Source organism: Salvelinus alpinus, chromosome 18 (assembly GCF_045679555.1).
Source record: "Salvelinus alpinus chromosome 18, SLU_Salpinus.1, whole genome shotgun sequence".
Classification (NCBI taxonomy): domain Eukaryota; kingdom Metazoa; phylum Chordata; class Actinopteri; order Salmoniformes; family Salmonidae; genus Salvelinus; species Salvelinus alpinus.
This window is the reverse complement of record NC_092103.1, coordinates 8,317,166-8,342,692: the sequence shown is the minus strand read 5'-3', so window position 1 is coordinate 8,342,692 and position 25,527 is coordinate 8,317,166. Positions and strand designations below refer to the sequence as shown.

Below are 25,527 nucleotides of genomic sequence, written 5' to 3'. Positions count from 1 at the left end.
CTTGGTTTACTGCAATATTAGCTCTTAAGGGGACTTGGATGATTTGGATGTTATGTCGGAGATCTGTCTCACTTTCTATGCATAAAAAAAAACAAAAAACACATGGTTTATTTGTGAATGACAGACTATGAATCTCCACAGCTACATGCCATGCCACACTGAGCAGAAAACAGGAAGAGATCTTCAGATGAAAACAGCAAAATACCCATCTCAAAGAGTTTGCCAGACAGCTGAACACTTTGCATCCATATTAGGGGCTCTATTTTAACAAACCGAACGCAATGTCAAATCTTAGCACTGGCAGTAGTGTTATAGGTTCAGGAGTGTGTCAGAAATATTTGAGCTATTTTTACAACCGGAATTATGGGCGCATTAGCTGGCGATGGTGCAAAAGGGCTGGGTTTTGATGAATAAACAAGTTGTTGATGTGTCGAGCCTGTGTCAGAACGTGCTCTATGACTAAATATGGGGTTGCTTCAAGTTCTGTATTTAAGGTCTGTTAGTCCGTTATAGCCTAGTTTGTTAAATAGCCTGCACCATATTTGCTAAATACGTTGAACATGTTTTCAGTCCACATTGTTGTAATTGCATTGCTTCAATATGAAATACATTGTTAAACATAGGCTATACCATGCACACTGATATAGCGGCTAGGTCTACTGTAAATTACAGTCTGGACATGGACATACTGTGCCAAACGTAATCAATAAGCAAGATTAAATTCACTAGGCTATTGATAAGGCCTACAAATACATTGTATAATTCTAATCAAATTCTAATAAAAATGAAACTTGTTTTAAATAGGCTATGTCTAAATACAGTTCCAGGCATCTTAATTGCTCCCTGTGAATGTCTAATACACACAGGGCAACTTAGACTATGGAGGGTTTTACACACATCCAAACTTTTCACAGGAGCTTGATAAGGATTCAATATAAAGAGAAAGGGGGCTTGTCCATTCACCGTTATACTGCTCATGAATGTAATGTTTTATTGTCACGAACCGGCTCAAAGCCCGTAACAAAAGGGAGACCACATGGAGATAAGGAATATCAAAATAGATTTATTAACTAAGGTAAAGTAAATACAATTAACAATGGTGTGTGTGTAGTCAGTAGTGTAGGTGAGTGGTTGCGTGTATACATGTGATAAGTAAGGGTGTTGAAGGGTGCCAACACAAACGAACCAAATAACCACAACAAGGCCACAACCAAAATCTGTCTGTGTCTGAATGGAGAGAGTCTCCTCAATGACTGTGGAAGAGGTCTATTTATGCTGGGACACACCCGGGCCCAGGTGTTTCCCATGTAGCTGACGACCCTCCATACTCCGCCCACCAACATCCTAATAAGGAAACAAGAGCAAAGAGAGAGAGAAAACGGTAGACAGAGTGGGAGGGTCGTCACATTATAAACATCATGGAACCATCTGACAGATCATATTTGCACTTCTCCAGAAATAGCAGACGAAGTTGCATTACATTCGAGAATCTTTCCAATAAATTAGGTTTTTAATCAAATTAAAATGAAAAACAATCAATCTGCTTTTTAAATTAACAACAATATTTCTAAATAGGATCGGGTCAGAAGCATAATATCATAGATCGCTTCTCTCATTCCATGGTACTGTGTACACACTTATGCCTAAATGTCTTTATGCATAGGCTCCTGTTAATTGTAACGTTGCCTATGAGGCAGATTCTCAAAACAATTGTCCGTTAATTTGGCATTATATGAGGACAATAGTTTGGAGGAGCATGTCTTTGGTAATCGGACGAGGGGTGCTCTTTGAAAATGGGGATGGATCAGAGGAGGCTGGTGGAAGGAGGTATAGGAGGATGGGCTCATTGTAATGGCTGGAATGAATGGAATAGTTGTATTAATGTTTCTAAATATCAGATTCACTGGCACATCTCTCCTTCCATGAGCACTGTGCGTCATGGCTGAATAGGCTGAGTATCAGCTCTAAAAATCCTTGCCATTATCAACTGCGTTTCTGTTAAAACCTGCATTTTATGAGTCTTAAAACTTCGCAGGTTGACATTAATTGTCATGAATCTTACCCTGGAGGCTGAACTGAGCTATTTCCACGAGATGCGCAAGCTGCAAAGTCAAAATTGGCTAAATCGTGAAAATTCATAAAAACAAAAATGTTAATTTAATTTAAGGTGAGGGTTAGGCGTTAGGGTTAGCAGTGACGTTAAGGTTAGAGTTAGGTTTAAAATCAGATTTGATGACTTTCTGGCTGTGCCAGCTAGTGATCACTCTGCAGAGCTGTCTCCAGGGCAAGATTTATGACAATAAATGCCAACCTGCTAAAACTTCCCATTAGGGATGCATGAAATTGTCACTTTCACACTTGTTTTGAAGGACACACCTCAAACATTGCCACACCTCGCACCACAAGTGAGCTAATGTTATATAGGTACAGTGCTGAACCTGACATTAGAACTAGAAACCGCCAGTGTGGCAGTTTTTACATGACAAAATTGCTAAATAAAGTGCGTTTGACACAGCCAAAAATAGATCCCTAGATGTCAAGCGTGTCAGGTTCCTGTGCACCCACTCATTTGTTCCTCAATTTGATTGTATGGGGTGTCATGACGTTGCCCTGTTGGTGAGGTTTATGACCCCCATAAATACCTTTCCTCCCTTTCTCTCTCTACTCTACAGATTGGACTCTTAGAAAGCCCTTTGTTAACATAGAGAGAGTGGTAACATCAAAAGGGTGGGGAACGGAACCATATTTTGCTAATCACACCAGTTGAAAGTATCTGTTGGTACATAAAGAATATGATGTCAGATCAGTTGTCGTCTGAGACATAATTACTGCTTATAGGACGACATAAACTGTATCTTGGAAAGTCTACACATTCTAGTTCTCATATTCACATGGAATTGTTGTGCAATTTAAATGTTTAAATATGAAACTGTGTGAAAAGATGAAATGTAATTTTAGCGTCTAAATTAGATAATTATTTTCATAAGTGAACTATGCTCACTCAGTGGCCCCGCCGAAATGAACAGACATTGATCGTAAACTATGAAACACGCCCTTCTCTCCACCACTACAAAAGCCCATTGATGAAAGTCAACCTTGGGTTCCCGGTGACGTGAGGACTGCTGTCCATGCGTTTAAAAGGGCTAATATCAACTACAGAACTAAGCCAACCTCAGCATAAGCTATTTGCGAATGGTTGAACGACTACAACCTAACGAAATTAACATTGTGTTCCCGAGGACGTAAGGACTGCTGTCCATACGTTTAAAAGGGCTAATTTCAACGTGGAGGTGACAATCGACACGCTGGAAGGATGAATTTTGACTATACCAGCCAGAATATAGCATGAGCTTATAGTATGGCAACTTGGTATGAACTTTGAACTCTTATTCACTAAAGAAGTGATACATCCTAGACGTTGAGTTTGCAGCAGCAGCTGTAAACGTGGACTAGGAAAGGACGGACAATCTCTTCAGAATGACAGGGTACTACAACGTATCCGTTCTACCACACGACGACGGTACTACAACGTATCCGTTCTACCACAAGACATATTTGTCACGATCGTCGTATTCACATTTGGACCAAAGCGCAGCGTAATATCGGTTCGACTTATTTTATTTATAAGTGAAACGCATAAAAAAACAATAAAGCATACACGACACATGAAGCTATGGCATGCTCACAGGCAACTACACATAAACAAGATCCCACAAAACACAGTGGGGAAATGGCTGCCTAAATATGATCCCCAATCAGAGACATTACATTTACATTTAAGTCATTTAGCAGACGCTCTTATCCAGAGCGACTTACAAATTGGAGACAACGATAAACAGCTGCCTCTGATTGGGAACCATACCAGGCAAACATAGACATAAACATACTAGATCACCCACCCTAGTCACACCCCGACCTAACCAAAATAGAGAATAAAAAGGCTCTCCATGGTCATGTAAGTCGCTCTGGATAAGAGCGTCTGCTAAATGACTTAAATGTAATGTAATGTAATGTCAGGGCGTGACAATATTCAAAGGACAAGGGAGATCTCAGATCTCACTTTCAGTTCATTGAAAATGGAGCACAATGACTCTGAGCTGCCGAGGAGAGCCCCAGATGGCAACGTGGGCTACACATTCAGTCTCTACTGAGGACATCTGTAAGCCATTCAAACGTGTTAACGCTTGCAAGGCTGCCGGCCCAGATAACATGTCTATCAGTGCCCTCAGAGCATGTGCAGACCACCTAGCTGTTGTATTCTCTGACATGTTCAATCTCTCCCTAGCTGAGGCCTCTATCACCCACCTGCTTCAAGATGTCCACTATCCTCCCTATGCCCAAGAAAGGGAAAGTAACTGAACTGAATGACTACCGACCAGTAGCCTTCATTTTCGTCATCATGAAGTGCTTCAACAGGCTGGTCAAAGACCATATGACCTCCTCCCTTCCTCCCACCTCCTCTCCAACTCGCCTACCGCCCTGACAGATCCACGGACGACGCAATCGCCATTGCACTGCACACTGCAGTTACCCACCTGGACAAAAGGAATGCATATGTGAGGATGCTGTTCATCAACTACAGCTCATCCTTCAATACCATAGTGTCCTATTAGCTCATTACAAAGCTCACGGCCCTGGGTCTGAACTCCTCCCTATGCAATTGGGTCCTGGCTTCCTGACGGGCCGCTCCCAAGTGGTGAAGGTAGGCAACATTACCTCCTCGACACTGATCCTCAACACGCGGGCCCCACAAGGGTGCGTCCTCAGTCCCCTCCTGTATTCTCTGTATACCCATGACTGCGTGACCTCACACAGTTCCAACTCCATCATCAAGTTCACTGACAACACCAACAATGACGAGACAACCTACAGGGAGGAGGTAGGCACTCTGACGGCATGGTGCCATGTAAACAATATCTCCCTCAACATTAGCAAAGAAAAAAAGCTGATTGTGGACTTCAGGACGAACCAGGCTGGACACTCCCTCATCCTCCTCAACGGGGCCGCCGAAGAGACGGTCAATAACTTCAAATTGCTAGGCGTACACATCTCAGAAGCTGAAGTGGTCTAGCGTAGAAAGCACGACAGCGACTCTTCAACCTCAGGATGCTGAAGAAATTTGGCCTGTCCCCCCCAACCACCACAAGCGATGCCCTGTTCTCCCCGCTTTAATCACAGACACAGCCAGGAAAGGAGCACCATGGCAATAACTGAAAGACTGGCCAATAGTTTCTACCCTCAGACCATCAGGCTGCTGAATAGCCACCACTAGTCAGCTACCTGCTCCCCCCTCCCCCTGCTGGACATTCTTTCCCCTGCTGCCCCCCCCCCCCCCTCCCCTTTCTAGAACAAGCCATCTGCCTCTGTAGAGTTTGAATCTCTTTTACAACAATACTATGCATTGTTCTTGTTAAAAATATTGATTTGATCAGCGAAAACGATAACAAAGCTTTATCATTGAGTTCATTTTTACAGCGAAAACACAATATAGCATTATATTAGCTTACTACAATAGCCTACCACACTACCGCATTCATTCATCAAGGCACGTTAGCGATAGCAATAGGCACGTTAGCGATAGCGAATAAACCAGCAAAATATATTAATTTTCACTAACCTTCATAAACCTTCATCAGATGACAGTCCTATAACATCAGGTTATACATACACTTATGTTTTGTTCGAAAATGTGCATATTTAGAGCTGAAATCAGTGGTTATACATTGTGCTAACGTAGCATCTTTTTCCCAGAATGTGCGGATATTTTTATGACATTCAACTATTCTGACCAAATAACTATTCATAAACGTTACTAGAAAATACATGTTGTATAGGAAATGATAGATACACTAGTTCTTAATGCAATCGCCGTGTTAGAATTCTAAAAATAACTTCATTACGACATCCAGCTTAGTTATAGCGAGAGAGTGCCCAAAATCTGGGCGCAAACTACTAGTTCACATGTTCGACAGATATATGAAATAGCATCATAAAATGGGTCCTACTTTTGACGACCTTCCATCAGAATGTTGTACAAGGGGTCCTTTGTCCAGAACAATCGTTGTTTGGTTTTAGAACATCCTCTTCTCCAGTCAATTAGCACGGAAAGCTAGCAAAGTGGCGCGAAGCTCTCCTTCCTGAACAAAGGCACACAACGCAACACGCCTAACGTCCCGAAAAAATTTCAATAATCTAATAAAACTATATTGAAAAAACATACTTTACGATGATATTGTCACATTTATCAAATAAAATCAAAGCCGGAGATATTAGTCGTCTATAACGACAGCTTTACAGAAGGCAATACCAGGTCCCTTCTCGCGCGTTCCAGGAAACAGGAAATGGGTGTCACGTCATGCCAAGAGCTTTTATTCCACCTCAGATCAAGATAAACACTCCATTTCTTCTCTCACTCCCTATTGACATCTAGTGGAAGGTGTATGACGTGCATGTATACTAATATATATCAAGCCCATTTATAGGCAGGCCCTAGAACAGAGCATCGATTTCAGATTTTCCACTTCCTGTCAGGAAGTTTGCTGCAAAATGAGTTCTGTTTTACTCACAGATATAATTCAAACGGTTTTAGAAACTAGAGAGTGTTTTCTATCCAATAGTAATAATAATATGCATATTGTACGGGCAAGAATTGAGTACGAGGCCATTTAAATTGGGCACGATTTTCCCCCAAAGTGAAAATAGCGCCCTCTGTCCTCAACAGGTTTAACTTACAATCTGTAGATACTATGCGATTAGAAAGGTTCAGAATTTATGTGAAACATCACAGCACAGTTGAAATATATATGAAATCATAAGAGGGCAATTTAAGGAAATAGGTGAGATGGACTGAGAGTAGCTGAGGGGTGGGTTTAAAAGCTCATGTTCTATAATAGTTGACTAAAAACACAATACATAATGTATACCGTATGCGTTTGGGTACCTTCTATCCGAATGTGATGTATGTCAACTATGTAACTACTGTGAAGAAAAGAAAGACAGATTGTGCCATGTATGAAAGATGTTTGTACAGTAGATGTACATTTAAGCTTGATTTTGGACCAATTAATTTGGTCCTCCGAAGAGGGGAGGTGGTGGATGGGCCAATAAAAAAATAACAAATAATAACAAATAAAGTGATTACATTTATTTTGCTTTAACAACATTTCCTGGTTTAGACTGTACAAAACGAAATATATTACCAATTGATATATATATTGTATACGAGCTATGACACTTAATCTTACTGTTTATAACACAGCTATAAAACCACAATGATGACATAATCAAACATACTGTACTAACGTCAGCGGTGGTGGTATTTCTTAATTAGGTTGTCAGGTGTCACTGTTGAATGCACGAAGCACAAAGTCCACTCTTTACATCCATCATTGAAGGGATCCACTCTCAGCATTCCACCAGGCAGTCAATATCAATACCCATAGATAACTGGAAACGAATAGTAAAAAAAAATAAAACTCATACAACCATGGTTTTAGGTGGGCTCAAACTTTTTGTGATGACAATGGTCATTTGACTGAAGCTGTAATACTGAAGAATACACTACTTACCAGTGTGCTAGTATTGTATAACACTGTAGGCTGGATCTAATGCAGTTGAGTTGATCAAATCACCTACGGCAGAGGAAGTCAAAACGCAAATAAATAAACAAACAGACAATGGCAGGTCATTAAAAGGAAAACAAAGAACAGTTTATTCATATTTTCAATGATGGATTATATCTGACAACTTTGTCATATCTATATATCTCAGTAATTTTTTTACATATACCTCTGGTGTTGGTTGGATTAGGCAACGGTCTCCTGATTTTCACAAAAAAAGACAAAATAGAAATCGACATGACATGAGAATTATGATGAACATTTTTATTTTTTGGGGGGAGGGGAAAATCATCATCTGCTGTGCGTGTTGTTCCCCTTTCAATATATTATTGGTTTGCCCCCCCCCCCCCCCCCAAAACCACATTTATTGATAAAATCGCTCTCACCTGGTGATAGATGGAGCCATTTGGGTGGCTGATGGTGCTACGGGGACCCTCTGACTGCTGTAGAAGTTATCATACAGAATAGGAGCTGAGAAGTGAGGACAGAGCAGGTCAGGGGGTGAGTAGTGAGTACAACTACAATAAACAACTCGACTGTCAAGGAGGGGGACCCGGACACACATAACAAGGCTAATGCCTACATAAAAGCATCAAGGATGACACAAAAAAGTCTGATTTTCATTGTAGCCCTTAGATTACCTATAATGTAGTGTATGTGCCTGTTGCTTTCTTTGGATGACAAAGGCGATCTGTGAAGAGTGAGGAACTGTACCTGGTGGTTTGTCCCCAGTCCGTCTGAGGTTCACAAAGTGTTCAATGTCCTCCTGTATGTCACAATGTTCAAGAGACTTCCTCACTTCCTCATATAGCTGAACACACAGACAAACAAGTTAGAAACAAGCAATATGGAAGGTCACTTAGTCACAATCCTTAATGCTATTCTTTGCGTATCATTTACCATTTTCTTTTACATTGAATACCAGTAAGTAACTACCGCAGATTGCACCTTGATGAGTCCCTAGGAAATAAAGCATTTGAAGTGTGACTTTACCTCATCGCTGGTGACACACTGCTGGGAGAGCTGGTTGAGATGAGTCCACACCATGTTCCTTAGAGTGTTGATCCTCTCAACTTCCTGCTTCTCAAATACCTGGATGTAACAGAGCACTAAATGATATACAGTGCCTTCAAAAAGTATTCATTCCCCCACGTTTTGTTGTTACAGCCTGAATTCAATATGGATTAAATATATGTTTTTTCTCACCGATCTACACACAATACCCCTAACGACAAAGTGTAAACATGTTTTTATAAATGTTAGCAAATGTATTTGAAATAAAATACATAAATATCTCGTTTACATAAGTATTTACAACCCTGAGACAATACTTGGTAGAAGCACCTTTGGCAGCGATTACTTTCTGGGTAAGTCTCTAAGAGCTTTCCACACCTGGATTGTTCAACATTTGCCCATTATTCTTTTAAAAATTCTTCAAGCACGGTCAAGTTGGTTGTTAATCATTGCTAGACAACCATTTGCTGAAAGGTGAATTCATCTCCCAGTGGAAAGCAGACTGAACCAGGTTTTCCTCTAGGATTTTGCCTGTGCTTAGCTCCATTCCGTTTCTTTTTTATCCTAAAAAACTCCCCAGTCCTTAAAGATTACAAGTATACCCATAACATGATGCAGCCACCACTATGCTTGAAAATATAGAGTGGTACTCAGTAATGTGTTGTATTGGATTTGCCCCAAACATAACATTTTGTATTCAGAACAAAAAGTTAATTGCAAAAAGTTAACGTTTTTTTGCAGTATTACTTTAGTGCCTTGTTATAAAGAGGATACATGTTTTGGAAACGTTTTATTCTGTACAGCAGGGTTTCCCAAACTCGGTCCTCGGGACTCCAAGGGGTGCACGTTTTGAGTTTTGCCCTAGCACTATACAGCTGATTCAAATAATCAACTAATCATTAAGCATTGATAATTTGAATCAGCTGTGTAGAGTTAGGGCAAAAACCAAAATGTGCACCCCTTGGGGTCCCGAGGACCGAGTTTGGGAAACACTGCTGTACAGGCTTCCTTCTTTTCCCTCAGTCAATTAGGTTAGTATTGTGGAGTAACTAAAATGTTGTTGATCCATCCTCAGTTTTCTCCTATCACAGTCAATAAACTCTGTAACTGTTGCCATTGGCCTCATGGTGAAATCCCTGAGCGGTTTCCTTCTTATCCGGCATAGTAAAAATATGACAAATAATATACAAGTAATACAGTATTTAACTAACAAACCAACAAAATACTATGATGCTTTCTGGCCCTTACCTCGCATGCTTTGACATGCTCTTTCTGCCAGTCCTCCCGGATGTTTCCCAGCGCAGTCACATTCTGCATGTATAGCCTGTCTGGGATTCCAATCAGAGAATATACATCTTTCGAGATCATACTATCAGCACATAGCCCAGATGATGATTTGTGGTTTTCCCTGTTTACGGTGGATAAGAGCCAAAAGGATAATAGGTTGTCATTCTTACCAGCTACTTCTGCATTCATTTTTGCTTGATTTGTTCTTGCAAATAGCTGAAAGATGATAAAGAAGAAAAACACTGAGGACATATTCGGTACTTTATGTAACCCTTCCTTATGTTCAGGTCGTTACCTTAGTTATTTTTGTTTAAGTATACAGTAAAAGTATGACGTCATATTGGAAAATGTCCACTTCATAAACGGTGTACAAGCTAGATAGCCTTGTTCTTCCTGTGGTCAATGTAGGCCTCTTTTTAAAGCCCCCAAGCAGTCTTTTTAATGGCATGTTTAAATCATCACTGTATGTCTAATAAATCACTGTGTGTGTTTATTTCATGAAAATAACACAAAATGTACTTTTGATCATTTATTTCCCTGAGCCTCCTTTTGCCATTGAAATGCTCAGTCTGATTGTGTGGGCGTGTTGATACAAATGTAAATACAGTATATTTACATACACAGCCCTGTTTGGAGGATAGGATCGTCTAGACTCTAGACTAGAGCCTACCCCACTTATCCCTTCAAAGTAGGAGGATATATGTAAGGGATAATTCACGTGGGGCTATTCGTTCTATGGAAAATAATGAATGACGAATCGTATTAAACAATGCCAATAAGGTTTTTTAATTCGACTTTAGCTTTCAAAAGCAGTCCAAACATAGAACATGTAAGAATTAAATATAGCCATTGAATTCTACCGTGTTGATATACCGTGCGTTATAGGGAAATAATGCACGGTCTAGAATGCCCTTCAAGCCAATCACAAACGAGTATTCAACAATGCATTGGTATAAATGCAAATAAAAGATGACTGCTCATTGGTCAGAATAATCAGATCAGATTGTGATGACATGCTGTGGGACAAAAATTCCATCCCACCTGAACAGGCTGAAAAAAAAATCTTTAAAAAAGCACTAAAAGAGCATTACCATTATTTTCACAATTTCAGAGTGTTTCGACCCCATTGTGTTGAAATATTGTTTTAAAAAAAACAGGAAAACCACAATTTTGACTGCACTGTCACGTTCATGTTTTTTATGTGTTTTTTTTTATACAGTGAATAAGTTATGAAGATGGGGGAGATAGAGGAGAAGGACATAGAATGGAAAGTGGTGCAGTCAGAGTTTTGAAACTTTGCCTTCGGGGCAATGTGTGGTCCGTTTCTCTGAAGCTTACCTTTTCCTGCTGCTTGGCGTTACTGGTGCTTGCATTTCGGTTCATGTTCTGTTCTGCTTCCTCTTTGTCTCGACACTTTTGCTCATATGTCTTCTTTGACTTTGGTTAACAACATGGAACAACAGGGGAAGTGGGGTTACACATGTGAATGTGTGAAAACGCTTTACTGACTATGCTATTCTTCACTGAAAGACTGACAACACGAACGTCTCTAAAACATTGTCATTTGTTTGAGGTCAACTACCACAGTGTTGGTTCTGTCAATTGCTGCTACCATAGGACCAAAAAATAACGGAGGTCTGATATGATGGTGTTAAAGAACTTGAGTGGTGAAGTCTCACAAATCATAGAACCCATTTAACAACCTGTGTTCATACCGCAGCAATATCCCCACCACCAAGCAGAGAACAGGCTAACATGACAACGCATTATAAAGCACAAGGCCCCCCGTAGCAGCACTGGCCAGCTCGTGGTCTCGGACGGATGGGAGAAACTGTCCAGTTACATCAACAGCGATATGAACCACAGGTAAAGTATACGAGTTCCAGCCAAGACACAAACCAAGGGTGAGAGAAACAGCACAGTTCCAGCCGAGATATGCACCACAGCGATACTATGCAACCCCAAACCGTGCCCGTATGAGAAGGTGCTTCCACTGTCATCAGAGCAGATCAGAGGAGTACTGCCAGCACTGCTACAGATGTGGGAGCAGCGACCACTTCCTGGCAGGCTGTCGGTTTAGAAGAACAAGGCCAACCAAAGAGGTTCCTTTAAAACGAAGACAGGTTGCCCCTGTGGAACAGGGAGTAAGCAGTCACACAGACACGTCCCAACACTGTACAACCTGTGGAATGAGAGAAAAGGGCCATGCACTGAAACAGTGTTCATCCTGTAAGAAAACGCTCTACTGTTCGAGAGAATGGCAAAATGAACTCTGGGCTGAACACCGAAAATACTGCACACAGAGACGAATGTAACAAAAAAAGACTTCTGCTAAGGTAAACCCACCTTCTACTGTAACTGCCTTAGTAGGAAAACAGTACCTTGTTGAACGCTATCTACAGGGTCAGAAAACTCAAGCCTTGACACTGGCTCTCAGGTGTATATCAGTGATGAACTGTGGAAAGATGAAAACTTACCTGGTGTTAGGCTGAGAAATGGTTCAGATATAATTGACTCACCTGAATCACTGCAGGTAGTAGCTGCCAATGGAATGAATATGCCTCAAGTAGGTTGGATAGAAGTGACTTTCAAACTGGCACCAGAGGCGACATCCCATTGCTCGCGATGAAGGGCTTTAATGTGACTGAGCAAATTACCAACAACAGTGAACAGTCAGGAGGCACATGCACGGAACAGTTCAATGAGACGGTGAGAATGGCCTTTCCTAGTCTAACGACAAACAACGTCCAGGTGTTAATAGAGTGAGCGCTAGCGAGTGCTGCACAGTCATACAAGTACCTGGTGAAAAAAACATAAAAGAAAAGATCAACATACCATAATGCACCTCTGTTCAGGTTCAATGTCGAGTGCAGACAAAGCCTGTTCAAGAGGACACCACACTGATCTTTGAGCCCGCTGTAAACCCTCGGTGGGCAGAAGGACTTGAGATCTGTGAGACTCTAGTAAAGCTAAGACGCAACTCCACCTGTCATCATTGATGTTCAGAACGTCACAGACCACGACATCATGTTAACAGGGCAACTGTAATTGGCACTGTGCAGGAAGTAAAGTCAGTCTATCCCGCCACCATGCTGGAAAACTGTAATCAACCCCCCCGTTGTCAACAGAGTGAAAATACTGAAGACTTATGGGATCCTCATGTTGATCTGAGCCACCTCAACACACAGCAGCAACAAATCATTCACCAACTGTTGAGAAAGGAGTCTAGCTCATTTTCCAAATCAGACAGTGACATCGGCTGCAATGAGCATCTGAATCTGAGCATTTAATTAAAAGACAGTGATCCTGTTGCACGAACCTACCTGTCTGTTCCGAAGCCATTATAAAAAGAGATGAAAGACTACGTGCATGACCTGATAGCACAGGGTTGGGTGGAGAAGTCCAACTCTCCTTACTCTTCCCCAGTCGTATGTGTAAGGAAAAAGGACGGTAGCTGACAACTGTGCATAGACTACAGAGAGCTGAACAGGAAGACTCATCCTGACCGCCAGCCAATACCCAGAGTACAGGATATCATGGACAGCCTTGGAGGACATTCCTGATTTTCACTCTTGGATCAGGGAAAAGCATATCACCAAGGGTTCATTGCAAAGGAAAGCAAGCCCATGACAGCCTTTGTGAGCCCCTGGGGACTGTATGAGTGGGTTCGGATTCCGTTTGGACTCATGAATGGACCAGCAGCCTTCCAGCGCTGTATGGAGGAATGTTTGGATGGCTTGAAAGATTAGATCTATATCCTGTATCTGGACGACACCCTTGTCTTCAGCAAGACCTTTGAGAACCATATCAACATCTTTCGAAAAGTACAACAGAGCCGAAGAGAATATGGGATAAAGCTGAAGCCCAGAAAGTGTGAGATATTCACAGCGGAGGGATCGCTCTTTAGGGAGAATAGTGTCTGCCGAGGGAAGCGAAATTGATCCAGCTGATACTGCAGCAGTCGGAGCTCTGAAGGACAAAAGACCAAGTACAGTAGAAGTGCTCAGACGAACCATGGGGCTGCTGAGCTACTATAGGCAATACATCAAAGACTTCTCACGCATTGCTAGCCCGCTCTACAACCTGCTCACAAGATCTCCTGAAGAAGTGACAGGTACACACAACAAAGCAAAGAAATGGCAGACAAAGGGGAAAACAAGAGGATGGCCCTCTCACAAATCAATGACGTGTACTGGTACGCATCAACAGATAACGGAGCGGCTGATAGACCGCTTAGTACAGCCTCCTGTACTCGGTTTCCCAGACTTCTCAAAGCCGTTTATCATTCACACAGACGCGTCAAACAAAGGTTTAGCAGCTGTGTTGTATCAGAAACAAGACAAAAAACTTCGTATGATAGCCTATGCATCTTGGACCTCGACTGCACCTGAGAAAAACTACCATCTCCACTCAGGAAAATGTGAGTTTCTAGCCATGTACTGGTCAATCACAGTAAAGTTCCGCGATTACTTGTACTACGCACCGACTTTCACAGCCTACAGTGACAGCAATCCCCTTACCTACGTCTTGTCGACCACCAAGCTGAACGCAACGGAGTGCAGATGGGTTGCAGAACTCGCCAATTTCCATTTCACTATCAGATATCGTCCAGGCAAAGAGAACATTGACGCTGATAGTTTGTCCAGAATGCCAATAGACATCGAAACACTGATGAGAGAATGTTCAGAGGAGTTGAAATCGGTCTCATTAGGAGCAACTGCAATGCACAACAAGACTCAAACATATCCTGGCCAATGGCAGTCTCTGCTGTGTATGCAGCAACAACAGAAACCAGATCCATCATGCCTTTCTCAAAAGCAGAGATACCGACAGACACAAAGAGAAGGTGAGCGCATCGGCCTAGTGATGGAACACAAACTGTCAAGTTCAAAACCAAAAGGGCAAGAACTGAAAACATTCAACATGAAAAGCAGATGTCTTCTTCAAGAGTGAGACAAGCTCAACTTGGATGAGCATGTTATCTTCCATCGCGAGACACTATGGGGTATTGTGTGTAGGCCAGTGACAAAAACAATCTCAGTTTAATCCATTTTAAATTCCGGCTGGAACACAACAACATGTGGAAAAAGTCGAGGGGTGTGAATACTTTCTGAAGGCACTGTATGTAATAATAAAATGTACTAACTTATAATAACTTCCCCTTCATTCGAGGTGCCCCAGGACATATAATGTAACTTCCTATTTATTTGAGCGGTTCCCCCCCTTATTCACTTCTCATGGCTGTTGATGAATTCCCCACTTTTTAGAGGAAGGATTTACTTATATTACAATAGTCTGTTTCACATTTTGGTAACACGATGACTGAAACTAGACATGATTTTAGATAACAGGTGTTCACTTGTGGGATGATAAGTGGTGGTTTGACTAATAATATAGGAAAGTTCTCCAGCTTACCTCCATGGTTTTCTTGAACTGAGTGGCCCTCTGTTTGTGTAGGGCATCCATCTGTTGTTCTACCTGCAAAGAAGAAGTGTCAAAGATATTATATTGTACCTAAAACGATAGAGATGATAAATCCCTGATTTGCAATTACAGTGCGCATTATCACATCCATGCAGGACAATTTGATATAAGCAGTTATAAGTGGGTGATCACTATAAACACATTCACTATTAAGCAGAGTGCACTGTATTAGCAATGCATTATTAGGTAATTAAAGATTTTAAACATTTCCTACATTTATTTCAGGGGTTTAAGTAGTTGATGGAATGCAACGGTACCTTTTTCCTTGTCTCTTTCTGTCTCTCCCTGAAGTCTTCTAGTTTTTTTGCCTCATCCCTCATTGTTTGTGCCAGTTGTAGGTGTGACAAACTCACATGTTCAGTCTCTATGTTGTAAAAGAGGGTTTGAGTGAATGAGTAAATGATGTGGATGACACAACACACATCACATGGAAATACCAACTCATAGCACAGTCATCATCATATATCATCAGGCACATTGTTGCGACTGCGGCACTTACGCAGTTTGAACACATCCAGCGATCTCTTCAGTGTGCTAAACAAACACACAAATAATGTAAAATTACGAAATGTCATTTATGCAAAACAACCTGACCTCACATAACAAAGAATCATTAATAATGAAGAGAATGAGCTGTTTGATGAATCGGTTTAAGGACCCCCGACCACACCTTACCGGAAAAGGCCTTAACCACAAAAACCATTTGAAGCATGTGACCAAACTGAAACAGGATGGACACTCAAACCACTGACAGAATCCTTCTCAACAGAAAAAGGCCCCAACAGTAATTCAGTCGTGTAACACAAATGCACTAATAACGCTCATGCATTAATGCGTACTTGTATCTCGCTGTGTAGTGCTGCATGGTCAATGAGCCAATTGAAACGTGCAGACCATCTTACAAAGCGCAAAAAAAATGGGTTTGGTCAACTTCAGACAGGGCTATCAGTGGGCAAATCCACAGCCTTCTAGTGTGCCATCTGAAGGCTGCATGCCAGGCAATATCAACAACCCAAACATTTTTTTTTTAATTAAAAAAGGTTTTGCTTCGTCATTATCGGTTATTGTCTAAAGATTGATGAGGAAAAAAACTATTGAATCCATTTTTTGAATAAGGCTTTAACGTGGAAAAAGGCGTCTGAAAACTTTCTGAATTCACTAAGTTTGCATTTACTTGTCTTGTTTGAGACAGACTGGCACCAGGGTAATATGAAGGCTATTAAAACATGTTATGTGATGGCTTTTAAGGGCTTTCAACAAAGCCCATTACAAGGGCATCTCTACCTTTAATAGCAGGCCTTTCAAATGAGTTCGGTATACATTTTTAGTGTCTGACTGATGGCAAGCAATATCGACTAGAGCATGAATAACATCGGCAACAACAGACGGACTTACTTCATCTCACTGCACCCACACACCTTCTTGGAGAGACCCAGTAGCTCTTTGGCATACTTCTCCTCTATGGATGCTCTGAAAGATGACCAAACACATCTCTTCAGAGGTGCATTCAACAAGGCAAACAGTTCACAAATGTTATCTACAATATGTGCATGAGAGAACATTCGGCTATAGTGGGAAGATTTGCACAACAGAAGGGAAGTCCCTAGTGTCCATAAGATACTATATAAAGAAAATCAAAAGACAACTTTCACCATAACTGATTTCACTTTTTTTTCTTCTACATGACTGCAATATATTTGCAAAACCACACTTTATATCTTTCAATATGACAGTGGTATAATGGGTCTGTGTCCTGATTGCACAGCCTGTATTGTGCTTTGATTAATGATTACACAGTACAGCATACCAGGGAGAAAGGAGGAAACTGTAATGATGGGGCGGTGAGTCGGAAGCAGGTGCAGGTGAAACGTTTTAATAAAACAACAAAACCAAGAACACGACACTAACATAAGGCAGAATGCCGATACAGAATATAATACCATGCTGACCAGACCGGACGCGCGAGCGTCGCAAAATATATTTAGAAATCCATGTTATTCAATTATTGCACCCACACTGCTGGCGCGCGCCAACGAGCGTCTGCGATGCCAAGGGATAAAATAGAACTCCTTTCTATTTCTGACGATAAATAGGACAAATTAGCTAGCAAGTGCAAGCTAACTAGCTAAATTGCCATACATGTTTAATGCTTTCTGACCTGTCCCCAAATGAATGTCATTGGTTCAGAGTTTGTTTTGATATTTTAACCTGCATGTCTTGATCGCGTTTGGTGTAGGGGGACAAAATAAATGTATGCACGATAGCACACGATGGCGCACGCACGCAGCCGGTTTGGGTTCCGTGTAACACGGGACTCGTCAGAGAGTGTTTTTTTTTTTTGTGTGTGTGTCAGTGTAAATGACGTCGGTTCCGGGAGCCGCTACAGGCTCTCATGCCTCAGCCAGATCGCCAGGCTCCCCTGCCTCTGCCGGCTTGTCAGGCTCTCATACCTCAGCCGGGTCGCCAGGCTCCCCTGCCTCTGCCGGCTTGTCAGGCTCTCATACCTCAGCCGGGTCGCCAGGCTCCCCTGCCTCAGCCGGCTCGTCGGGCTTTCATGCTTCCGGCGGATCGCCAGGCTCCCCTGCCTCAGCCGGTCTGGCAGGTTCCCGCACCCCATCCGCTCCTGATCCCCGGGTCCGTCCCCTTTTTTGGCGTCCTGCGGCTGGAGCCGCGCGCCGGGGAGGGGGCACTGTCACGTATACTCCCTCTCCAGCCTCTAGGTCATCAGGCTGCTGATTATCTCGCGCACCTGTCACCATCGTCAAGCGCACCAGCGCCACATGACACTCAACTAGACTCCATCACCTCCTTGATTATCTTCCCTATATCGGTCACTCCCCCTGGTTCTTTCCTCAGGTGTTATTGACTCTGTTTCATGTGTTGTTTGTGTTTCGTGTTCATTGTTTTGTTTGTTTATTTATTAAAACGCTCATTCCCTGTACTTGCTTCCCGACTCTCAGCGCACTCGTACAGAGACAATAAAATCAAACATAGAAATTATTCATAATATGAACATTGGTGAACTATGCTGTATCAGTTGGTCAGGAAAGGATTATATTTAGATTAGGGGGATTCTCCCTCTTCAAATCTTGTGGTGTATTACACAGTAACTAGGTGCTATCTAGAACCTTAAAGGGTTCTTTGGCTATCCCCATAGGATAACCCCTTGAAGAACCCTTTGTGGTTGCAGGTAGAACCCGTTTGGGGTCCATGTAGAACCCTTCTCTACAGAGGGTTCCACCTGGAACCCCAAATAGTTCTACATGGAACCACTTCCCACTTTATCTCGGGCCTAACAACACCCATGCCATTATATCCTCCAAACACCGGCTTCTCTGGCATTATCACTTAAATGACTTTCTTATCTTACTTCTGTATCGTGGAACGAATCCTCATGCCCTTTGAAAAGGTCAGCCCACAACAAAACATTGCTGATATTCAGTGAAAATAAACAGACAACAACAAGAACAACATGGCAGCAGAACCTGTGGGCGCTGTCACCTAAAACAGAATGATAGCAATCGTAGTCTCTTTTTCAGAGTTTATTCTCTGTAGAACACTGTTAATAAAATAGAAAGATACAATTTTGTTGTAAAACCATGAAAAGTAGTGCACCTATGCTGATATCTGGTGTTCGGAGGGTGTTTGAACGTAGACCCAAGTGTTATGACACACTGTATTTCAAAACGGAAGTATTCTGTATTTCAAAACGGAAGTACTCTGAAGTGGTTCTTTAATCTGAAGAATTGTGTTTTAAGTGAGTGTTGTAAAAACACTTTTTTGGCGTTTCAGTGCATGTAAAAGGCAGCATCAACACATACAGTATGTTTTGGCAGACTCTCGCATCCAATCTGATGGTTTTAAATTGCAAATGGTTTATAGCATAAATATTGATTGATGATGATTTTCTGTCAACATTTGATTGATGATGATGTTCAGTCAATATTTGAATCAACATTTTAAAGAAGACACTGGGAATTGAATACTTTTCCTAGGATAGACCGTGGGACTAATTATAGGCTACATTTGCCAGGACCCATTGTAAGATGATGATAAATATTGTTACAATCAAAATGTTTAGGGCAATCTAAGTTATAGCAGAGGTACCATGAGGTAATGTGTAAAATGGGCCTTCATCACTGGTATTCATGTGAGGCGGATGTGAACCCGGGTCCTGCTTGTCAAAACACTGCCTTAATGCTCTCAGCCAGTCTTCAGGACTAAACGGTTGTGCTGAACCACCCTTGTTATACTGAGCACATGTGGCCCGATTCAGACTTGAGATAAGTAGACCTAGCATGGACTCAATAAAACATGGATTCAAGTAATGTTGAATCAACTTATCTCAAGTCTGAATAGGGCCTAGGGAGATTTTGGGGGGGGCGAAATTCCATCGTTATTATGGAGTGAAAGTTGGAAAAGCAGAAGAAGGAATTGAACCCCCGAACCTCCAATTTCTTTGGAATTTGACCCACTCAACCACACAGTCACGTACCGTATGATGAACTTGGGCCCCCTATTTAAAGGCAAAGGTTTAGATTAAAGGCAAAATGTGAACTTCAATCTGTCACACCATGATCTGTTTCACCTGTCTTGTGCTTGTCTCCACCCCCCCACCAGGTGTCGCCCATTTCCCCCTGTGCATTTATACCTGTGTCTGTTTGTCTGTTGCCAGTTCGTCTTGTCTCGTCCAGCCTACCAGCGTGTTTTTTCATGTACTCCTGTTCTCTCTAGTCCCTGTTTTCTAGTTCTTCCAGTTTTGATCATTCTGCCTGCCCTGACCCTGCCTGCTGTTCTGTACCTTACTGACTCTGCCCTGGTTTACTGACCTCTGCCTACCCTGAGCCTGCCTGCTGTTCTGTACCTTACTGACTCTGCCCTGGATTACTGACCTCAGCCTGCCCTTGACCTGTAGTTTGCCTGTCCCCTGTTTTGTTATTAAACATCTGTGATTCGAACTGTCTGCATCTGGGTCTTATCCTGAGTTCTGATACAAACATTGTGCTGCCGTACTGTTCAGAAGTCCCCCAGTCTGAGGCATGGAGGTGGAGAGGGCGCATTCGCGGAAGGTGCGCCCTCCAGCAAACTCTATGGTCGAGTAAAAAAAACTGCCAAGTTTGTTGGTCCTTCACGAACTCAGGTGAAAGCACACCAGACGCTCAGATTAAACTCTCCAAAACAATCCAAGGAAGTATGTGTCAATGAAAATGTGAGTACAAAATGTTTTCACATTAAGGAAGGAAACAGAAAAGGAATTCACTCAATGAGAACATGGGTTTTGTGTAGAATTTCAGCCACTAATGCTTAATAGTCAAAGTCGAACAGCAATTTTGATCAGTTTTCATGATGCCACGTGTCATTGTTTGCAGTTTTGCACCTTTCGTGCACTTGTTTTAAATTAAGGCAGGCTTTTCAGTTAATACTGCTGGCTTGTTTGCCTGGTAACTTTATGAGCTTTATCTATTATTTGATGTATGACCCAGTAAATATCCACTGCAAATGTAGCCTGCTCTAGCATTGGCCTACCCCATTCATGGATGCTAACTGCTTTAGCGCCTATTGACGATCCTTACCAGAGCCAGCGAAGACAAGAATCACAAACTAATGCCAACTGAATTGTCAGCCGTCAATCATATCATCATCTCAACTCTACTGTCATTCAATCCACATGAACAACTTTCCATGCATGTACCATCATCTGAACATAAAGACTCGGGTCTGAGACATTAACGTAATGGATGACTTGAGCTCTGGCCTGAAGTTTTGTACAAGGTTAGTTTAAGTGCTAATGCTCACATAAGCAGTCATTGCATGTCTTTCCCCCCCCCATTGATATACAATATAATTCTATATTTCTGTTGCTTTTGAAGAATATTAATATGATAAATAGCTTAGAGATCTTTGAACTGTCTTTATGAATATAAAAATATGGAAGACCTGTTCAAGTTGTCATTTGATCATTTGCAAAGAAAAGAAAGCATTTGAAGCCTCAGAATCATGTGTTGAAAAAGTTATTTTGTACTAATGAATTATCGTTCTGGACAAACGTATTCATTCGTTCTTTCACAAAACAATCTTGTGTCCTATGTTAAAGCGTAATGTACATTTGACCTTTTGGATTTACTGTAGAGTTTGTCAACATGCCATATAAGAGCAGTGAATATACACTAAGAAAAGGGATACCCGTTTACAGTATTTGGAAACAAATTCTGCACTAAACAGTAGGCTTAGGCGGTATATCGTATATACCGTATACTGAGGTATTTGGAAATAGCCATTGGATTGTTTTTCAATACCGTTGAAACTATTTATTTTACGTTTTTCAATACATTTGTATATTTTAACGTTTTTACCAGAGAAAAGTAGGCTAGCTACACAGAGAAAAGTATTGGAGAAAAGATGCGACACATCAGTCAGAGTTAGGGTGACCACATGTCCCGGATTGTGCGGGACAGTCCTGCATTTTGTTCCTTTGTCCCGCAACCAAACAATTATGTGCCACATTTGATCAACAAATGAAAATACCACTAATTTAGACAAAAGGTAGATTTGTTCCGTATTTCATTCAGACTTCCTACTAATTCGATGAGAATTTACATTCCAACCTCTCTTTTGTGGTCACTTTGCACTTATGACATGATATTACATCATAAGGATGTGGTGCTGGTGACAAATACTTCTCCAATCATTGTTGAGATCTGATATTTACATAGGACAATGTCTTATCGTCAACCAATCACATTTGTCAAATCCTCTTAGGCTAAATTCCAGCTAAACTTGGAGAGGACAGTTAACTACCGGTATTTACAAAAAGTGTGCGTCTAACGAAAAGCTACAAAAGTAAGTAAATAGCCGTATTAGACTGAAGGATAAGATTATTTCGTCAAACTCTCAATGCCCATTCAACATATTTGCTGCTACTTCACTCAAGCCCGTTTTAAAAGTCTCCCTAACTAAGACCAACCAGAAATGTTTCCTTGGCCACATATTCCCAGATTGTCATAAAACAGCCACAGTCTCTCATTTCTGGATCACAACATTTTGTGGGAGGCTTGCTCGTTGCAGCGGGAGGGAGATTTTTGTGCGTGTGAAAAACATATTCAGGTTTAGGCTACACTATACTGCAAATGTCCCACTAAATCATCCCGTTGTCCCGCATTAGGGTATTTTAAATGTGGTCACCCTAGTCAGAGCGCTTTCTGCTGACAGAAAGCCCGTTTGTGAATTCTCATCCGAGTGGAAAGTGCAACTGAAGCACAAAATTAGTCTGATGCCGAGCAGAAATTACAAGAAGCATTCTAGATCTTCGTTTATAAAACGCAGCAAGATATTTCTTATGAGTAACAAAAAACCCTGTGTGAAATATGCAGAATTCTGGATTAACGCGACCCCTAATTTATAGTGTTCGCTTTCTTCCTTGTTTAAGAAGTCAAAGCCCTTTGGGTGAGTTATCTGTACAGCTGCCACTGCTCGATTTCCTTGCATTTTTTCTCCTCTCCGTTCTTGGCCTGTCTGCTCCGAGCAGAGTACAGTGTGTACACATGCTGCTTCAGAGTCAGTACTGTTCTTCCTTCAGACATTTATGTGTCAAAAGTTTGTTCATTTGCACAATTTCTCTCGTTCACATTCGCTTGTAAATGTCCAAACTCACCAAAAAACCTATATATATTGATAACTTTATGAGCTGGATTGACTATCTTTGCTATTTATTTATTTTCGTTTGTGCTTGTTAGCATATTTAGCTATCAGCCTCCAAGGAAATTCGCAATTACTTGTGCTAATTTTGTTAGCATTCTGGAACTAGACGCTTAATGAGCTTTTTTGCATTTTTGACTCCACTTACTAAGCCAGTAATACTCTAAATCGAAGTATGAGCGAAGGACTCAATATCTGGATACCGCACAACCCTACTAGACAGGATTTGAAACACCACAATTGTCACGATCGTCTTGCGGTGAGAGAGAGGACCAAGGCGCAGCGTGTGAAAAATACATCTTCTCTTTATTTAGAAGAAGAAAAAACGAAACAAAACAACAAATAGACTAAGTGCAAAAAACATGTAACATAGACATAGACAATTACCCACAAAACCCAACTGCCTATGGCTGCCTTAAATATGTCTCTCAATCAGAGACAATAAACCACAGCTGCCTCTAATTGAGAACCAATCTCGGCAGCCATAGACATACAAACACCTAGACAAGGCACTGACCCATTAAACGTACAAACCCCTAGACAAACCAAAACACATACATTCCACATGTCACACCCTGACCTAACTAAAATAATAATGAAAACAAAGATAACTAAGGCCAGGGTGTGACAACAATAGTGTTTTAGAAGATTTAGAGAGAGGAAACGACACCAAAAGAGAAGTAATCTAAATCTTCACCACATAGGACTCGAAATGCCATAATTTCAACCTTTTCCGGGTTAGTGCTCCCAGGCTATGGCAAGGTGTTGCACAACTCTTGATTATGTGGTGCTGCAACACGCCACGTCATATTCCATAACACCTCAGGACGAATGTTTCAGTACCCTCACAACCATATGTTTCAATAGCAGCAAAGTTAAGATTTTCTTTAAGGTGGTGGCAGTTCAGTTGGGCACTAGTTAGTGTTACAAAGCACTTCATTTTTTAACAGGGTAATCTGAGGATTCAATTCATGGTTTCTATTGGACGATATCTTACATGGTTTCTCACCTGGCTTTCATGAAGTCTTCTATCTCCTTGCATGTCTTCTTGCCATCGTTGAGGTGCTGGATGATATTGTCATAACCCCCAGTGCTGGTGAAATCCCCGTTCTGGCAATTTTGGGAATGTGGAAAAGCAATAGGTAATCATGGCACCCCATGGAGTGCCTCTCACACCCTCCCAGTAGTAGTCATTCGAACCCCTACACACCTCACTGCATTGCCTTTTAACAATCTATCAAAAAGGAAACAACTCATTCCAGAAATTCAGAGAGAAGACCCACCAAGTGCTCCAACCAAAATGATCCATAATGTAAAAGATTCCCAATAGTACAGCACACAAGACATCAAACAATGGAAACAATAAAGAAAACAGTAATGAAGCAATAGAAGTATTTTGTGAGCGTGAATAAATTTGTGTTTTGTGTGCTAAACTGCAGTTGAAGTTACCTGTAATGTATGTCTGCATGAGAGAATGACATTATAATTTTTAACCACACGTGATTTGAGAGGTACAGTAGGCCTACAGATGTAGAATATTTAAATTTGAGCCAGTTCGCTACAGCAGGAAAATAATCCGGCAGCAACAGCAAATGTGAATTATTATGTGGATTAAAATTAATGGACGTTTTTGTCAGTTTACGTATGGTAAAATCAAATTAGATTAAATGGCCAACTACAGAAGACTTTTTAAACCTCAAATACATTACAAGTTTTACATTTCCTGCATTGATATAGCCTACACTGTAGGGGTATACTCCTAAACCCTGCCATTCTGATTTGCATCTAGACATTACAAAGTTTTCAAAAGGACCAGAACCAAATCCATGCAGTATGTAATACTCTAAAAAAGTACAATTACTTAACAAATAGACATACCTAGACCTGTTCTATTATTGTGTAGGCGTATGTTGTGTTTACAACCTTATAAATGAAAGAACACATTTGCATAACTTACTACATGAAAATCATATTTAGATCTCTAAAAACAAATAGCTCTGCAATCACATTTGTACTCACCCAAAAGCAATCCTTAAAGTGAAGTTCTCTCATTGTAGACAAGAATAACGGCAGTAGAACTCTTCAAATTCCGCAGCTTGTTACCGTGTGAGTGACTGGCGAACTTCTCAATGGAGGGTGCGTCTACGACTCCACTCATACCGCAACGGAACACTAAACTCCTTCTCTGGGTACTAACGACCGAAGAGAAACTCCTACCGACCTACGAGCAAGATAGATTCTGTTGGATTTGGTGCCACTTGGTGGTCACAAGCAGATGAGCAGGAAGGACCTGTCAGCCAATTCATATATTATATTGCCTCTTGGTTCCTCTTTTATGTGTATTTATACCATTCTCTTGTAAATATGCTTTTAATAGATATGATGAAATCGGGATATATCTGGAGAAGTTAAACATCCTCATTTACAA

The 25,527-nt window shown here is 41.3% G+C and overlaps 1 protein-coding gene across 2 annotated transcripts; it reads right to left on the bottom strand.

The window, feature by feature from the left end:
- Nucleotides 1–1,205: 1,205 nt before the first annotated feature.
- On the bottom strand, nucleotides 1,206–25,276 carry LOC139543720 (proline-serine-threonine phosphatase-interacting protein 2-like). Of its 2 annotated transcripts, none has more exons than XM_071350072.1 (15): nucleotides 25,119–25,276; nucleotides 24,109–24,209; nucleotides 16,800–16,874; nucleotides 15,904–15,938; nucleotides 15,662–15,768; nucleotides 15,336–15,398; nucleotides 11,259–11,357; nucleotides 10,091–10,136; nucleotides 9,882–9,961; nucleotides 8,613–8,711; nucleotides 8,334–8,430; nucleotides 8,006–8,090; nucleotides 7,789–7,820; nucleotides 7,569–7,631; nucleotides 1,206–1,344 (listed from the first exon to the last, which is right to left on the bottom strand). In XM_071350072.1, the coding sequence occupies exons 1-14, from the start codon at nucleotides 25,149–25,151 to the stop codon at nucleotides 7,576–7,578; spliced, it is 1,008 nt and encodes a 335-aa protein (XP_071206173.1). In that variant the 5' UTR covers nucleotides 25,152–25,276; the 3' UTR covers nucleotides 1,206–1,344; nucleotides 7,569–7,575. The 2 variants fall into 2 exon arrangements, with proteins under 2 accessions (XP_071206173.1, XP_071206172.1); XM_071350071.1 differs by lacking the exon at nucleotides 1,206–1,344 and adding an exon at nucleotides 7,130–7,446.
- Nucleotides 25,277–25,527: the final 251 nt, after the last annotated feature.

Excerpts from the sequence above, each read along its gene's own strand:
- LOC139543720 (XM_071350072.1), bottom strand. The coding sequence starts at position 25,151 with ATGAGAGAACTTCACTTTAAGGATTGCTTTTGG. Across the intron at positions 15,399-15,661 it reads AGAAAGAGACAAGGAAAAAG|GTAGAACAACAGATGGATGC; the intron begins GTACCGTTGCAT and ends TCTTCTTTGCAG. Across the intron at positions 7,632-7,788 it reads TAATCCAACCAACACCAGAG|GTGATTTGATCAACTCAACT; the intron begins GTATATGTAAAA and ends CCTCTGCCGTAG.